This window comes from Microplitis demolitor, chromosome 7 (assembly GCF_026212275.2).
Source record: "Microplitis demolitor isolate Queensland-Clemson2020A chromosome 7, iyMicDemo2.1a, whole genome shotgun sequence".
NCBI lineage: Eukaryota > Metazoa > Arthropoda > Insecta > Hymenoptera > Braconidae > Microplitis > Microplitis demolitor.
In genome coordinates this window covers 14,352,080-14,371,337 of record NC_068551.1, presented here as the reverse complement: position 1 = coordinate 14,371,337, position 19,258 = coordinate 14,352,080, and the positions used below count along the sequence as shown (strand labels likewise).

The 19,258-nt window shown below is 32.2% G+C and overlaps 1 protein-coding gene across 2 annotated transcripts in view; it reads right to left on the bottom strand.

Moving 5' to 3' along the window:
- Positions 1-1,053: 1,053 nt before the first annotated feature.
- Positions 1,054-19,258, bottom strand: part of LOC103570362 (retinal homeobox protein Rx1) — a 104,323-nt gene continuing 86,118 nt past the window's right edge. The window contains exons 3-5 of one of the 2 annotated variants that reach the window (XM_014439827.2): positions 2,096-2,193; positions 1,636-1,814; positions 1,054-1,555 (exon numbers count right to left, since the gene is read on the bottom strand). In XM_014439827.2, coding sequence (XP_014295313.1) covers positions 1,392-1,555; positions 1,636-1,814; positions 2,096-2,193 — 441 coding nt within the window. In that variant the 3' untranslated portion in view covers positions 1,054-1,391. Of the gene's footprint in view, positions 1,576-1,635; positions 1,815-2,095; positions 2,194-19,258 lie in introns of both variants that reach the window. The other variant, XM_014439828.2, reaches the window with a different exon arrangement.

Sequence of the window (19,258 nt, the reverse complement as noted above, 5' to 3'; positions counted from 1 at the left end):
TAGATTATAATTATTGACTGGCTGGGCAAACTAATATTTTTTATTTAACTCAACGGTTTTCGTGACTGCAATTAAGCTAAAAGAAAGTTGAATAATTAAATGCCCGAGATACTCCGGGTGAAATTAATTGAGACTTAATTAAAGTCACCCTTTGAAATGCTAATTCGTTAACAAACATAAGCCGCCTCTGTCTATTCTATGGATATTTGATTTTCTTCGAGTTTAATAAGTATATATTCATTATTTTTTTCTCATTTTCTTTTTTATTCATACATATATTAATTTTTTATTTTAATACTTATTTAAATGTATGCACACATATTTAAATTATGTAAATAAATAGTTGATTAATTTATGAGATAGGTTGTATAAATTAAAACAAATAATTAAATATGTACATCGAATTTTATTACATCACGAGATTATATACAAATAGGGGTTTTTTTTTTGTGATGTTGGGAGAAACAGAAGAAATGTTGTTTTAATGAAGTAGGGTAAAGAAAAAAAATTATTATTCTCCGACAACAATTTCAGATATAGAATATATATCATCTTCTGTCCATTGCGCGTCATCACAAAGTTATGTCTATGCTAAAATGGTGCCTAACCACTTACGTGAGAGCAAATTACAAGCAAAATAGTCTTTAATTTACAAAGCTGATTTTCGCACAAAGTTTTCATTCTCATTACTCATTAGCTACGCAATTATTATGCACACTTCGCGGTCTTACAACTTATTAATACTGCATCATATTACTTATATAATCAATCAATATTCACCATTATTTATCAATTATTCTTTGCATGTTTTGTTCATTTCTTTTTATTTTAATTATTATGTATATCTATACTAGAAATTATTTAGAATTATTCGCATAGACCGGTATAATTAATAAATTAATTTAACCAGTATATTAATTATCGCTTCACACATACTCTACATATAAATTTGTTTATAATTTCATAAATCTATGTATATTATTTTTATAGGTTATGTCTAATTAATAGTAATTGAATGTAAATCAGTTTGTAGCATGTACTTAGTTGATCAAAAAAAAATTTTTTTTTATAAATCACTCAATGTCTTTTTTCAATCTCACTTGTGTCTTTACAAAGATATTATTTCCTTAAAAAATAACTCCCAAAAATTGTTGATTTTCAAAGCGGGAAGCTTAAAAAAAATTTAGTAGTCTTTTGTTTTAAGTAATTGTCGCTTTTATATATATTGCACATCTTTGCAACTCTCATTCGGGATTTTTGTTCACAGCGACGATAAGATAACTTTATTTTGACACTTTTATATACGGTGATTAATATATAATCTAAAGACATCCTTTTGTTTTATCTGGAGGTACATGGTCTTGTATTTTATTATAAACAGCATAGTAATTTCATCCTGCCATTTGTAAACTTTTAGTGATACTCTCAACATGTTCTTTAGCTCTCATCCTTAAGGCCTGAATGCTAGATGTTCTTGGATCGTGACCTGGTGGACTTGGTGACGGCTGTGTATGCCCAACTGTATTAATTCCGGGGATTCCCCCGTTCATTGTACCTACGGACAATAGAAACGAACTAAAATTACTGAATAATCCCGCTTCATAAATAAATAATATTCATTTGTTTAGTCCTCACTTGGAACAGCGTTTCCAATTGCTGATACATTTGGAGGTGATGGTAGTCGTCTCGGAGACGTTAGATAGCTTGGGTAACCTGTGTGTGGTGCTGCTAAAAATCCAGGAAGTGCTGTCAGTAGTCCAGGTGGTGTAAGCCATGGATCTCCAGGTAGGCCTAACGCTGAACCTCCAACATTTCTGAAAAAAAATTATCATCGTAATTATAGATAATAGAAATGAAATGAAAATAACATATTTCATAGTTGAATTAAAATTTTTAAGTTGTATTTTTCAGGACTAGATAGATTTTGTAGCTTACTTTGATCTATAAAATTTTTTGTATGATTATAGATCGAGTATTTATTTGATTGTGTTGCGACTTTTTAAAAATTAATAGTAAAAAAATTTCTTTAGATAAATATTCAATATTTATTTAACTAATAATTTATAGGTAATATGATAAATATTAAAATAATTACCGCATGCCAGATGGATGGTGATAGTCGGTAATACCAAGCCTCGCAGCTTCCATTTTTTCTTGTCTACGCCACTTGGCTCTTCTATTTTGAAACCATACCTGAAATGTAAGATCAGTTAATTTATTATGATATATATTTATTTTTTTATTTTCAAATTATATTGAAGTTAATTATTTTAGTGTTAATATTTTATAATTTTGATACGGATTATCAGTATTATTAGTGATCAGAAGTGAATCTGTTCAATAAAGAATTATAAACTATAATTGAAACGATCAATTTTACTAATTGTGTAGTTAATATATTTATGAAATCAAAAAATTTGCAGAGCTAATACGGATTAAATTCGGAGTGAATGCGGAATGGATCGTATTTAATCTATGTCATCCCCTCGGAGTGAAATTCTCTCTGGAGGGGAGATTATTAGAACATTAAAACTCCAAATTGGATACTAATTGGAATAAAATACCCATCCCTCCAAAATTACTCCACTAATAAAAAAAATTCTTATTCACTCTGTAGGTAGAGTAATTTTTAACTTCCCGCTAAGAAAATCGACAGTTCAAAAAATTCAGAAAATTATTGGTTTCACCCCGATTTTCAAAAATCGAGTTTTCATCATATGTCGACGTTTAAAGTTGCTAAGATGCTATTCTGACAGTTCCAGAGCGAGATGTGTGTCTGTGTTCGTGTGTGTGCGTGTGCGTGCGTGCACGTGCGTGTGTGTGTGGATGTTAATCTCTCATATCTTTTTAATGAATAAAACCGATTTAGATGGTTGTTGTGACATTTCAAAGATCCTTCCTGAACTAAGATTTCAAGAAAATTGTAGGTCATTCAATCAAATAGACTCTGAAATATTGAAGAAATACGAGAAAAAAAAAATTTCCCGTTTTTTTGGATATTTTGAATACTGTCGGATCGATCCATTCCAAAATCTAATCAGCTTGAGATCTCGATAAAAGCTTTCGATTTCTGCCAAGAGCGTCTCAATCGGATAATCCGTTCGAAAGATGTCGTCGACGAAAGAATGAAAAAAAATTGTTTTTTTTTTTTTCGTTTTTCGTGAATATTTCGGAAACTATCGAATCGATCAATTCCAAAATCTAATCAGCTTTGAAACCCAATGGAACACGTTGATTACCTTGTTAAAGATAAAAAATTATTTATGAGCTTAAAAAATATCGGCGTCAAAAAGTTAAGAAAATAACATTTTATGTTATTTTTCTTAAGTAAATCATAATATAATGTACTAAAATGTATTCAAAATCATAAGAACTCTTTATCATACGATCTCTTTCGATCACCACGTAATGTAATGTAACTTATTCTTCCGTTTAAATAATATTACCAACAAAAAAATTGAAAAAACAGCGTTTTTCAGTATTTTTCTTGGATAGTTCATACATTAACGCTCTAATATGTATCAGAACTCATTCAAATCCATACTTCGAACATTCATATCGATTTTTGCCTAGATATACTTTTTTTTTATAAATCATAGTTATGAATAAATATACAAAAAACACTCCCACAAAGCCAACCGATGCCCAGATTTTTTTTTTAAACTCCGGAACTCCGAGAGACGGAGTGAATTCAGATTAAAATAAAATTCATATTCACTCCAGAGTTTTCTCAGTGTATTATTTGATAACAAACTAATGTGAGTCAAATATTATTTTTTATTTATTATAGGCAAGGACCAACAGCAAATGCTAAAGATATTATTTAGTTATAAAACTTATTTCGAATAAACTTAGTTTGAAGAAACTGATTATACTTTATTTCTCTCCCTTTGAGATTACTGATTTAGTACAGCTACTTCATGTCTACAAACCACTCGTTTAGAGCTTTAAAAAATTAAAAATCTCCCGCGCGGCTGCTCCTAGCGCCACCAGGTATTCACTTACGTCATTAGTTATTTGTGTGTCAATCAAATTGCACATACAGAGCAAACGTCTCCACGTTAATTAGATTTTAAAAGTTTTTTTTTAGTTGAAAAATTCTTTAAAAGATACGAAAGAAAGAAGAGATCCCATAGCAAAGACAGAGATGAAGATTCGAAAAGACTGCATCGGGAAATGAAGGAGCTAGTCGTGAAGTGTCTGGTGGTACAGCCAAACATGGCTGCGAGCCTAAACAATAATCAAGATAAATAAAAATTTCTACTAACATTAAATCAGAGAGAAATAGGAGAGTTTGTACAAGAGACGAGTCACATCCTTAATATTTTTGTAAGTCTACACGAGGGGCAGGATTAGGACAAAGATCCCAAAAAATTAAAGTTCACACGAGAAGGGAAAACAATTTTTTTTAAATACACGGCTATATATATATATATATATATATATATATATATATATATATATATATATATATATATATATATTGTTTGTATAAACTATATATACTGGGAAACTAGTGCAGCGAAATATTTTTGCCCAACATTTCGAACCCCTCAGACAAATACACGTATGTAAATTTATACATTTATGTTTACATATATACATATAAATTTTTATATGATTGATAAAAGGTCGATTATTTAACTGATACTAATCCAGGCTCATCTCAATCTATTACAGAAAACCTCTTGCGAGAAAACACTACGAAACCCGTAGAAAACAGACAAGAGAACTCGCTAAAGCCTTCTACTCCGGAGCCACTGGTCGAAAATGATTGGATGGATCTGTCGGGGAACTCGGGACAAGAAACAGAGTTCAGCGATGAAATAACACAGGCTCAATCTTTGGAGAAATTAGCCACGGACGAAAACAACCCAGATAGAGGGAAATCTAGATGAGAGGGAAATCGATATGTACCTCTCTGGGAACAACTTCGCAGAAAAAATCAAGAAGTTAAAGGACATGGACAAGCTAGGTCAGGACTTAAAAATCCAGACCGCGAAGAAAAACAATCCGACCAGTTCGGAAAACATGAACAGCCCATTGATGGCGAGAATACCGATCACCTTACCGGGCCACAAGTTCAAATACCCACAGACGTCGGTTTCTTAAAAGAGTGCAACGAAGCAGACCAGTTCGGTGACCACACATGTAAAATCTCTCAGGAGCAAATAGACTTGTGAAATAAGAACGATCGCTCAGGTGACAGGTACGCGGGTAGCCAGCTGTCTGGAGGTCAACTACGGCATGCTAGATTGCAAACTCTTAGAAAACCTAACACAGAAGCTTTATAGCGTAATAATATGAACTACGATAGCAGCGTGACCATCCCAAGCTACACAGCCAATGACTTCAGCTGGTGGCAGAAGAAATTAACGACGGTGGTCAGAAAAACCAGAAAGTTTCGGTTCCGGAAAGTAAATTTTTCGGCACCAGTCTGACGGGTTGGGGTGTCTTTCGTGAAGGCGAGGAAGCTCATGGAGAATGGTCCAAGGAGGAAAAGTCTCTCCACATTAACCATTTGAGCTGAAAGCGGCTTTTTTTTTTGGCACTAAAGTTGTTTGTGAAAAACTTATGCTCCTCTGAGATTCTACAGAGAGTAGATAATACTACTACCATAGCTTCTATCAATAAACTAGGTGTAACAAGATCAGAAGAACTGCATAAACGCCAGGGACTTATAGGAATAATGCAAGAATCGAGATTTGCGGGTTCAAGCCACATATATTGCATCCAAGGACAACATCGAAGTGGATGCGCTTTCACGACTGACTAACCACGACACAGAATAGCAATAGGCAAAATACGCATACAAGAAGGTAACAAAGGAATTCAGTACCCCAAACATTAATCTCTTCACATCTAAACAAAATCAAAAAAGCGCACGCTACTGTTCATGGGACAAGGATGCAAGAGCTTTCGCTATAGACGTGTTTACAATAAATTAGAGTCCTTGGGTTTTCTACGCGTTTCCACCGCGATAATTTCTGAAGTTATACAAAAAATAAAAGTTGTTATAGCTGTAGGAATTCCAGTTCTACCCCTGTGGCTAAACCAAAACTGGTTCCCGGTCTTAAAAAAGTTGATCTCAGGCTACTGGATCACTCTTAAACCAAACACTAACCTTTTAATCTCTTCCAGCTCTACTCAATACCCACTCAATTAAAATCTTATCATGGTGGTCGCAAAGTTATCCGACAGGCGCTGCTAAAACAAGGCACACCAGAGGAGACCATCGAGATCATGGTGTCATCATTAGAGGCTTCAACGTTAAAACAATATCATCCCACTTACGAACTCTGATGGAAGTTTAATCAGGAGTCAGGCGCGGATCCTCTTGAAATCTCAGCTGTTAAGGCCCTGATCTTTTTAACGAAAAGATTTCAGGAGGCGGCCAGTCATGGAGCAATTAACACCGGAAAAATGGCATTGAAACCCTTAGTCTGAAAAGTTATCTAAGAAACTGGTATTGCTCCTGGCTCTAGGTGCAGCCCATTGAATCTAAACGCTAGCGGTGATCAAGATGGATAATATCATAGAAACCCCTAAGGGCCTAAAGATTAAGATTCCAGAACATATCAAAACGTACAGAGCTGGAGCTTAAAATGAAATAGTGAAATTCACTGTGAATTAGTAAATATGCACTAGAAATCGACTATAAGTAGCATACCACTGGTTAAATTAGTGGTATACTTATAGCTGAAGGCAAAATTGACTATTCACTAATTCGCATTAAATTTCACAAATTCATTGTTAGAGAGTATTGTAAAGTGTAGATCTAAAGTGAAATGTTGGTACGGCAGTGACATTATTTGGTATCCTTGAATACGATATCTGTTTTCACTTGACACACCGATACATATATTTTTGACAAAAATAAGATCAAAATATACGTAATTTTAAATTGTACATTAAGTTTGAAGTTGAACAGTCAAATCATGGTTTGCATAATATATTGTGAGTAATAGGTCTCCAAAATGGCGAATTGGGTATGAGTAATTCAACGACTGATTGTTGTGTTGCATTATAAGAGAACTCGTGTTTATTATCACCTTCACTTCGTTTGGGAATAACCTACACTCGATCTCTTTATAACACAATACACTCTAACGTCTTATTTAGGAAATAACGCATTTCATAAATTGATCCTTCTTCAACCTATTGCATAAATAGTTATTATCGAAAGAAATATCAATATTTCAAAACTATGATTTTGAAAAATGGTCTAATTAGAAAAATTATAAATAGTTTCAGATACAACAGTGGCAAATTTGACGTATAATGTAGATTTAACAAAAACGGTGTTCATTATAACATACTAAAAGATGTGTGATACATTTGTAAAAGTGAAATGTAAACGACGTAAAATATTTTGTTTCTTCAATATAGTATTTAAAAAAATTTTTTGTTCAATATTTATTACAAATTTTTAAGAACAATGGCCATTAATTTATTATCATTTCCATACATGCTTTTGCCCGTCCGGCATCAATGTCAAAAAGATGACATAATGTTATCCAAAAAATGTTACCTTTGAGAGCTCAGAAAAATGTTATCGTTTTGATAACTGTATGTTGAGGTCACTTAAAAGAAACCTGAAAGTTAGCAAAATGATAACTATTTATGGATGCCTCTAGAACATCAAAAAAATAACTTTCTTATGAGACTATTGTAACCTCAACTTTCGTCAGCTAATGTCATTGTAACCTATAAGTACCAATGATTATAAACATTATTTATTGATTCTGCTCTTAAGTAATTACATATAATTAGTTATTATGAATACAATAGCAAAATGTCGAAGAGAAAAAATTTTAAAAATTCATGTAAAGGTCAAAAAAATAAACGAATATACGTTGTTTTTTAAACAAATTACATGATTTTGAAAATTCATCTAGTGATGAACGTGAAACAGTAGAAAATAATTCATGGTTTGTGAGTAATAATAAATCTTGTGATGAATCGAATGATGTTGATAATGAAAGAAATATTAATAAGGACAATAATAATGATAGCGAAAAACTTAATGAAAAGGAAATTACAGAATAAGTAATTACAGTTCTGACAGTGAAATTAGTGGCTATTCTGACTCACGTACATTATCGATCTGTAATCAATTGAAAAAGAATGCTTTGGTAGCTAGCTATCAATGAAACAAGTTTATCATCGAAACTAACTCAGTGGGTGACTGATTTCAATATTTTCCTCGTCAATATTTTCATTACGGGTTAAAAAATGCCTTGACTGATCAATTGAGAATTATTGATTATTATACTCTACCGGATTTGATTGTCATTAATATTAATATCGATGGGCTGCCGATTGCTAAAAGTTCGATGAGTCTACTTTATCCCATTCTTGCGCAAATTCATCCCGGAGTTTCTCAGCGTTTGTAATTAGGAGATATCATGGATATGAAAGACCCAAAGTGTTGTCATTATGATCTCCGTAAACTGATTTCTTTAAGATCTCTAAAAAATATTATCTTTTCGACGTCCAACCGATGAGCTCTTAAAGATATCTTCAGATGGCGCGTAAGAGACTTTTCTGATATCTTTCTGTTATCTTCGGGATAACTATTTCGGATGTCAGATCAGAAAAATGTTATCTTTAAGAGCTCTGTATGTCATCTTTCTGCCGAACGGGTGATAAGTTAAAAATTTTTTTAATTACGCTTATACAAAAAAAGAAAAAAAAAATGACTCATAAAAAGCAAGCGGTAAAATGTTGGATGGTAAACTTATTATAAAATATGTGAATTAGATACGGTAGCACTTTGAAATGAGGTAATGCATTAAATAATATCTTGAAATATTAATATTAATATATCTCGGCATCTCTTTTCTATCTTTTAATTGATAGTTTAAAACCGACTACTGCATTTGATGCTCATATAACTAGAATGAAATTTGCTGAGTAATTGCTAGTAAAAACGTGCTATTAAGACTTAGTTATAAGGTTTATATAGTCATTAAAATTTTCGGAAGAGTTCTTCACAAAGTATAATGAAAAATGTTATGAATATTTGATTATTAAAAGAATAAGTGAGGAAACCGGTAGGATAACGAGACAGTTAGGGGCCGCGAGAAATAAGGTATATATGTAATATAAGTGAAGAGTCCTTTATTTTCTTCTCTTGAGTGTGAAGAACACAGCTGAAGAAAGCCGATGGGCGAGAAAAGTAGAAAGCTCGAGGCAAAGCGCCTGGGCGGAGCGGGTTGATCCACCCCTAAACTAGCTTGTAAGAAAAGCAAGGGGATCACGTCGGTCCACCCTTCCTTCGAGATCAGGAGGGTAACGAGCTCGAGGGTGAAATCGAAAGTGAGCGAGAGATCAAAAGAGGGTCTTGGACGTTTAGCAGGAGGGGTTGTAAGTCGGCCATGTTGATTTCTTCATTGTAACATGGCTGCTGCTGTTGGCAGGCTGCCACAGCGTCAAAGTCTCGATGCGCGTTTCTCAACAGACGACTGGAAGTAGTAGTCGAATTCTCAAAAAGTCAACATGTTAGAAATTTCGATCTAAAAATATTCATATTTTATTCTAATAACATCATGAATGAATTTTTTTTTTTTAATTAAAATGGTAAAAAATGGATAATTTTTAATAGCATATGAAGATAAAATATTATTTTTATATAACAACTTGGAGCAAATTGAATATATACCTTGTTTATTATGAGTGCAAGAGTTTAAAAGAGAAAAGAGAGAATAATAGATAAAAAAAATGAGAGATTATAAAAAAATAAAGGAGGATGTTCCTGGAGACGACATTCCCGAGCTCATCAGGATGATATTCTATTTATGACGAGAGGCAATTTTCTTTCAGCGTTCAGCAAATGAGAAAAGACTACGGACAAGATGCCACGCTGAAATGATGAGAAAATAAGTAAATTTTACTTTATTCTCTTATCTTCTCGACGGTATGACAGCGGTGGGCGTCGGGAGATTGCGATGGATAGAATGAGAAGTAACTGTCGTCGCTTATTTATATCATATTTATCTATATATATACATCGATACCATTTTTTTCAATGCTTTTTGCTTGCTGACAAGGAGTTGATAGACACGCGAGTACTGAAAATATAGATAGAATCCAGAAAAAAAAAGAGAATTATATCAAGCAGCCGGTGGAGGTTGTCGTTTTCGTCTTTTTGCGGAAATATAAAGAACCGGACAAACGCAGCTTAACCTTTTTATGCGATAAATCAGTTTAAGTGAGTACTTCCCTTAGTATAAGTTCTCCGTTCCCAATGATATTGTGGAATAAACTTATTTCAGTTGAGTTTTAATTTTGTCGGAATTGGTTCAAATACAGAGTAAATTATCATAGATTTTAGTGATTTTTAGAAAATTTAAGGATATCTTTAAAGTAAGATAAAGTTTAGATGATTTTTTTTTAAACGTGTGAAACTAAGAGCAAGTTTTTGATTTTGAACCTAATAAAAAAAGAATTTTTTTTATTTTTGAAGTATTTCCGAAAAGTTTGGTATTGTAAATAATGTAGAGAATGGGAACTTTTTATGATATAGGGGAGGGAGGGACAAAACGGCGAAGAGGGTAAGGGGCCAAATATAAATAAAATACAATGAACTCGAGATTATATCTCACGGATTGAAAGTTACATTGTCAAATAGTAATTTTTTCCCGCTAAGTGGCGATTCACATTACTAACGTTTTAAAAACTACAATACCTCAAGAAAATTCTATTTGATATTATAAATTTCAGAATACTCTAGTTCTTTTTACAATGTTTTCAATAATAGTTCTAAAATGTTATGAAGTAAAATTAATAATCTTACAAATTGTACTAATCGGGATATAAATGAATAATTTTTGCGAAATTCATAAAAAAACAACTTGAATCACGTGTGACTTTTCTGTTGTTTCCAGAAAAAATCACTATCTACTCTATACTAATATTTTTTATTTTATCTACTGAATTTTACAGAATAGATAAAAATAAATATAAATTTTACAGTAATTTATTGTTAATGAATTGTAATATTCAACTTCTACGCTTACAAATCTTTTTAACTCAGAATTGTAATATTATCAAAGAGATTTTTGAATATTGTTATTTCCAGAATGATCGTTGTGAAATAATTATGGATTGTTACCGTTCTTTATTTAATTTTTACTAATCTGCATTATAATTTTTATAAATCGTAAAATTTACAATACTGATTGTAAGAATTAACAAAAAATTGCAACTTTCCATTATTAATAGTAATTTTTGGCTTGGATTGTAAATTTCTCTTCGGAAAGTAATTTTTATTTGACGACTATAAATATCATCTAATTTTGAGCTCCGTTTTTTTCCGTGCACAATTTTTTTTTCTAATAGAGCTCTATTACACTGTCGTAAACAACAACGATTAACTTCACGAATTAAAGTCATGTGTAAACACAAAATCTTAATAAATCTATTTCACATATCTTTATTATATTAGATTGGTTCTTATCAAGACATTGCAAGATTTTTAATGGTTTTGGTCTAGGTCTCGATACTGCCATCTATAGTATCGTCTTGATAAGTTGAGATGAGATCGAGACAAGATCAAGATAATCTCGATCTTGAGTGCAGCCCTATTTCACCCCGATTTTAGAAAATCGAAATTTTATCAGATGTTGACGTTTTGAGGTCCTAGGAAGCTATTCTGACTATTTTCACAAAAATGTCCGAGTGTCTGTATGTATGTATGTGTGTGTGTGGGGGGGTGTAAACTTTTTATAACTTTTTAATGAATGAACCAATCCAGATGGTTCTTGCGACAATCAAAAAAACTTTTTAGCCGTCAACTTTCCTAAAAATTCTAGATCATTCGATCAAATAGACTTTGAGATAGTTAAAAAATACGAAGGAAAAAGCAACTTTGCTCTAGAACTTTATATAACCAGTCGATTGCTGCAAAAACGATCTTAATCAGTTTATTCGTTCGAAAGAAATCGTTGAAGAAAGAAATAGTAAAAAACGGTTTTTTTCGAATATTTCTGAAATGACTTGATCAATCAATTCGTTTCAAGGCTTAAGGAGCTCGAAAACAACGGGAAGTGTTGTGGCTGGCTTGCAGGGCCAACCGTTGCCCAGATGTTTAACTTCCCGCTAAGAAGATTGACGATTTTCGAAAATTTCGGAAAGTTATTGTTTTCACCCCGATTTTCGAAAATCGAGTTTTCATCAGATGTCGACGTTTTGAGGTCCTAGGAAGCTATTCTGACTATTTTCAGAATGATGTCCGACTGTGTGTGTGTGGGTGTGTGTGTGTGGGTGTGTGTGTGTGTGTGTGTGTGTGTGTGTGTGTGTGTGTGTGTGTGTGTGTGTGTGTGTGTATGTATGTATGTAAACTCTTTGTAACTTTTGAACTAATGAATCGATTTGGATGGTTGAGGTGGCAATCGAAAGAGCTTGTTGGCCTTCAACTTTTCTGAAAATTTCAGATTATTTGATCGAATAGACTCGAAAATATTTGCGAATTACGAAAAAAAAAAAATTTTTTTTTTTAGTTTTTTATTGATTTCTCAAAAACGATTTATACGATCGACTTCAAAATCTAATCAGCTCTAGTACTCAATAAAACGCGTCGATTGCCACCTCAAACATCAAAATCGGATAATTCGTTCGAGAGTTATCGTGAGAGAAAGAAATAGTGAAAAACGGTTTTTTCTAAATTTTTTCGAAACGACTGACGCGATCGATTTCAAATTTTAATCAGCTCTAGAACTCAATAAAACGCGCCGATTGCTACGTCAACTATCAAAATCGATTGATTAGTTCAAAAGATATCGGCGTTGAAAAGTTAAAAAAATAACATTTTATGTTATTTTTTCCGGATAAATCAGAATATAACGTACTAAAATGTGCCTGATATCATACCAACTCATCTTTTTTATGGTCTCTTTCGATCATATAATGTTATCGAACTTGGTTTTTAGTTTAAATCATATTATCAACAAAAAAATCGATAAAACGTAGTTTTTAATATTTTTATCGGATATTTCATATTTTATTGTTTCTTGCATGAGTCAAAATTTATTTAAATCTTGATTTTGATCCCCAACATTGATTTCTGCCTCAATACACTTATTTTACTGAACAAAATCAGGAACTAAATTTTAAAAACCGCTTCATTGATGATTTTCGATTCTTAAATTTTCAAACTTCAGCATAACAGGTAACTTGTTAGAGCTTGAAAAGATCATAAAAAAACAATTGCATGTGATAGCATTTTCGAGCTCGAAGAGCTCGAAAATATATCTACACTAATGTTTTCGAGCTCTTTGAGGTCGAAAACAGCGGGAAGTTTGGGGGCTGGCCCGCAGGGTCAACCGACAGACCGATTTTTTTTTATTATTTTCGAAAACTTTTATTTTTATAAAAGAAAAGTCTAAAATCAACTTGAAAATATTTACAATTTTTAAAAATGTCTTGTTTAGAATTAAAACAAACTTAAACCTTTTACTCTGAAGTTAATAATAAATTGTGATTAACAAATAAACATTAACAAGTTTTTATCTTGAATCAAAATTTTTTCTCTTATCTCAACATATTTTTACGCTTAAATAAAAAAATTATCAATCGTTTCAAGAGTTCATATTTCTAAAGTAACACATATTTCTTTTGAAGCAATATTGCATTTTTTTGTTTAAAAAAATAAAATTTCTTGGAACAAGTACTTATACTTTTCACGCAAGTATTTTTGCATTCTCCGATCAAGAAAACAAAAGTTGCTTAAGCAAAGAGAAAAAATTTCTTGGGAGAAAAGATTGATATGGAGAAGGGAAAAGTCACTGGTGCTAGGCAGCAGCAGCGGAAATAGTTCGGTGCTCGCCACGAGACCGCGCCCAGCCACTTGTAGTGTCCCTGGTAAGATAAGTATTTTAGAATTCTTATATTCCGAATTTGGACATGATTTTGTTCGAGCACTTCTCTGTCATTTTACAGAGTGACAAGTACCTTTTTAGATTATAATATATTATACAATACATTATGATATTCATATTTAATAATAATGCTCACTTGAATAATTTTGCACGAAATAAAAAAACAAAAAAATCCGTTTCAGATCAAAAAATCGGTCTATCAGTTGACCCTGCAGGCCAGCCCCAAAACTTTCTGCTGTTTTCGAGCTCGTTGAGCTCGAAAAAATTGCTGTGAAAACATTTTTGAGCTCTTTGAGCTCGAAACGACTTTTGTATGTCGTTGTTTTCGAAAAAAAAACAAAAGGTCTGTCGGTTGACCCTGTGGGCCAGCCCCAAAACTTCCAGCCCATTTCGAGCTCCTGAGCTCGAAAAACTGTTGTGGATACATTTTCGAGCTCTTCGAGTCGGTCTAATAAAATAAGTGATTCGATGTGTTACCGGGTGTCGCTAATCAGTGAGACCCGAACATCTGTCCCTCTCCTTGGCTAATTAATTAGTGGGGATGAGTTTTCCAGGGATGAATCGAAGAGACCCGAATCGAAGAGGATATCAGTGTGTGCGGAACCAAAAATCGAGAGAGTGAGTCGGACAACTGAAGATGATGGATGCATAAATTAAGATCAGGTAATTATTGTAGTCTATGTCCGCTTCACGTGGAACGAGGCGATAAAATTTTAATATTAACTTTGTTTATCAGGCCCTCTTTGGCCGATACCTCTAATAAATTATAATTACTAATTTGTACTGATTATTGACAGATTATAACACTAAGGATAAATTAATTGAAACGAGACGAGAGAACAAGACGAGAGAACGAGACGAGAGAACGAGACGAGACCAACTAAGTTCAGAAAAGCAGACCACCAGCTAAATCCAGTCAACCATCAGCTTATAGAGAAGAAAGGCAGAACATCAGCTAGCAGCTCATCGGTTGATTGCAAAGTATGGTATCGAGGTAAATCACAATAATTTAAGGCCCCGGAATAAATAATTAATTGGCCGAATGAATTGTAAGTTATTACTTGTATTGGTCTCGTGTATCAATTGGAAGTCTCAGAACCGTCAGCCGTTACAACCACGTGTAGGTTCTCGTGTAATGTTCTAGAAAATTTGATCGCGTCTCACTTTCGGTCCCGCCATATTGTCTGTTACTCTAAAATTATTCTATTCGAGGCCTCTCGGCCGGAATAAAATAAATTTCCGCGTAAATCGTCCAGTAAAAAATTTAAATTAAATTCAATATTAATTATAAAATTATTCCAGACCTGTCGGCCGCTTTAGACAAAATTTGTCCGCGTTATAAAATCCTAAATTCAGGCCTTGTGACGCCAATTGTTGAGGCGGCATTCGACGCGGCTTACAAAGTCTAGCTGATTAAATTTTGGAATCAATCCATCGGGCGATTTAAAAGTTATTCAAAAAAAAACATTTTTGAAAAAATTTTATTTTTAAAATATCTCCGAACGTACACTACCGATCAAGCTCAAATTTCCAGTGTTTACGGTAAATAACAAGCTGCATCGAATGACACCTCAAAAATCAAAATCGGTTCATCCGTTCAAAAGTGACAAAATATTTACATACGTACGTACGTACATACATACACTCGGACATCATCTTGAATTTAGTCAGAATAGCTTCCTAAAACCTCAAAACGTCTACATCGGTTGGAATTTCGATTTCCACGAATCAGACTGAAACCAATAACTTCCCGAATTTTTGAAAGTTTGCAATTTTCTTAGCGGGAACTTAAAAACGTCTTTTACCATTTTTTCTCCAACGATATCTGTCAAACGAATTGAGCGATTGAGACGGTTAAAGTAACAATCGATGCGTTTTATTGAGTTCTAGAGCTGATCAGATTTTAAAATTAATTTATCTAGCCGTTTTTGAGAAATTTTAAAAAAACTAAAAAAAAATTTTTTTCTTAATTTTTTCGTTAATGGTTTCTCTTGAATAAATGAAGCGATTTTTATAGTTGAGGTGGCATTCGAAGCGGCTTATGAAGTTTCAGAGCTGATTAGATTGTAAAATCAATCCACCTTGCACACTAAAAGTTATCCAAAAAAAACATTGGACGATCAAAATCGGCTCATGCGTTCAAAAGTTACATGTTTTTACATATGTACGTACGTACATATGCAAATATACACACATACATACACTGGGACATTATCTTGAAATTAGTGAAAATAGTCGAAAAAACAATCAAGTCGAAAAAAGTATCGATATTACAAGTATCGATACCTACTGTCATGTGCGCGCATCTGAGGCAAAATAGCGCGAAATTTTGAATGTTTTATAATTATTATTAAACGAATTAGATAATTTTAATTATAAAATGCAATTATTACTTGAATTCAATCATAAATAATTTATTGAATATCAAATAGATTCCGATCAGACTAAAATTGTCTAATATTTAGTAATATTAAATGTTAGTAATTTTTTATGTAATATTAAGTAACATTAGACTAATTCCAGTCAGAAACGTCAAGTGATGATAAAAATAATAACTTTTTCAAGTGAGTTGAACTTAATCGATTTGATACTCATTACTGACAAATAATTTAGAGCAGTTAAGGGGAGGGGGGGGGGGTTAAAGGTTAGCATTTTTGAAAAATCGGTTTTTTGTTTATTTTGCTTTTCTTATAGTTAAACATTCCAAGAATATTGTCCTAAAATTTCAAGTCAATCAGAGCAACCCTCGTGTTACCCTTCCCTAAGTTAAAAAAAAAATTTTTTTTAATCAAATTTTGAGGGGGGCCTTCTTGCCTCAGGGAAATTTTTGACTAACAAAACGCAGAGAATAACAATTTTTACTAATTTTCAGTATTTTTCGATTTATTAAGACGTGGTAATAGATAAAAATCTGAAACTTGCTGTATCGAAGTATTTCATGGATATGAATATTTCCTGAAGTTATGAGCCCGATTCCTTTCTGGGGCCGAATCGGTATTCTTATCGTTCCAGGGCCTTTTCGTAAAAAATTAATTAAGCTTAATAATATAAAAACAAAATGTTTGCTTAAATTTTTCCACAAAAACTATAGACAAATTAAAACCTTAAATTCCTGAAACTCAAAAAGACGAGGATTGTACTTTGGCAGCTAAAATTCTTTTAACTTTAACGGTGAGTGGAAACTTCTTGGTATCTTAGTCAATAATTGAGATTATACGTCTGTTATTTTTGTGCTGAAAAAGAAATCTGTTGCTGCAACTGGTCTAAGTTCTGTTAGATAATCCTGCTACATCAAGACCATTCCTGTCGCAATCTGAGGAAACTGGACTATCGTGTCCACAGGACTAATTCCAGTTGCAGCCACAGGTTTTTCTAACGTTTCTCTCAGCGGTAGCATAATTTTTTCAATGTTAAATAATAATCGAATAATATTTAATTTTGAAAAATATGATAGATGGAGTTAAAATAAACTCAGAAACCAATGTAGAAAGCACACTGATAAAAAAGTGCATGGTTGTGGTAACTAAAATTATCGAGAACTTTTTCTAACGCAATAAGACTTCTCTTACATGAATCAATAACTGAATATATTTCATCTTGATTACTATAATTAAACAATTTAATGTAATTTATGTGTTTTTTTTTAAATAATAAATGTTTTTTTAAGTTTAAGTATTAGGGATGTACTACACTGCAAAAAATCCAGAATGAATTCGGAATAAAATTAAATCCGAATTCACTCTACCACTCGGAGTTCCGGAGTTTTAAAAAAAATCACTCCACATACAGAGTGAATTGGGAGTTTTTTTTAGCGGAGTGATTGCGGAGTAACGCGAATTTTATTTCACGCCCAATTCACTCCAGTCCAAAGTGTTAACATTAAAATGAATTTATATTAAACTGTTAAACAGCCTGGGTAAAAAAAATTATATATAATTATATATAATTATGTATTATATGAAAAATGGCCCTATATAATTACATATAAATATGTAGAACTATATATAAGTGAATTCCTATGCAATTTGTTAAATAAATTGTGAATTTTTATATAGTAAAGGCTCTATACTTTTTATTAAAATTTTTTTTTTTAATGTCTAAGTTTAATTTCTAAGAAAAATTATATATGGAAACATTGATAATAAATATTTTTGTCATTATGTAATATAGAATGTGCTATCTTACCATCACAAAAGGTACTTTTCACTCTGTCAAATAACGGAGGAATACCCGGGCCGGAATAGTCTCAAGTTTGGAATTTAACAATTCTGAAATAAGTTTCTTACCAGGGACACTACAAGTGGTGGGCGCGATCTCGTGGCGAGCACCGAACTACTTCCGCTGTTGCTTATAGCACCGGTGATTTCCTTCTCCTACGTACATATATATTGGGGTGTCCCAAAAAAAAACGAATACTTTGTTTTTAAACTCTTATGAGCCCAAAAGTAACTTTATATTATAAAAAAAAGCTTCACCAAATTTTAGCCAGATATCTTTAGACTTGAGCTATCTCAAATGGGGGACCACTTTCCCATTTAAAATACACACGAAAATTTTTCATTTAATTTTTTCGTTATTAAGACTATGAAAAATTTTTTTTTAATTCCGCCTGGTATAATTTCGTATGAAATCAAATTCTCTACAAAAAGTGCTGATGCAATATGTACGTCAAACAAACTGGGAAAAAGTTACGGGGCGTCAAACATCGACAAAAATTTAGTTTCCTCAGTGTTAAATTACTTTTTGTTATTTTTCATTTTTATTTTATCGAAAAAATTTTTTTTTTCAAATAATGACAAACACGGTCTTGTAAGAAATTTAATTTTCTACAAAAAGTATTCGATATCATATATACGTCAAATGAATGTGAAAAAAGTTAATGGGTTTTAAATATCAACGAAAAATCAAGTTCACTTTTCATTGACATTTAAGTTCAGAAAATTAATATTTTTAAAAATTAATTTTTCGTTAATATTTAAATATCTCTGTAACTGTTTTTTCATTTATTTAACGTATGTATGATATCAAATACTTTTTGTAGGAAATTAAATTTCCTACAAGTCTGTGCTTGTCATTATTTGAAAAAAATTTTTTTAAAAGAATAAAAATGAAAAATAACAAAAAATAATTTAACACTAAGGAGACTAAATTTCTGTCGATCTTTGAAGCCCCGTAACTTTTTCCCAGTTGGTTTGACATACATAACGCATAAGCACTTTTGCAGAGAATTAATTTCCGAGAAAATGATACCAGGTTGAATTTAAAAAAAAATTTTTTTCACAGTCTTAATAATGAAAAATTTTCGCGTGTATTTTAAATGGGAAAGGGGGCCCCCATTTGTGATAGCTCAATTTAGAAGATATCTGGCTGAAATTTAG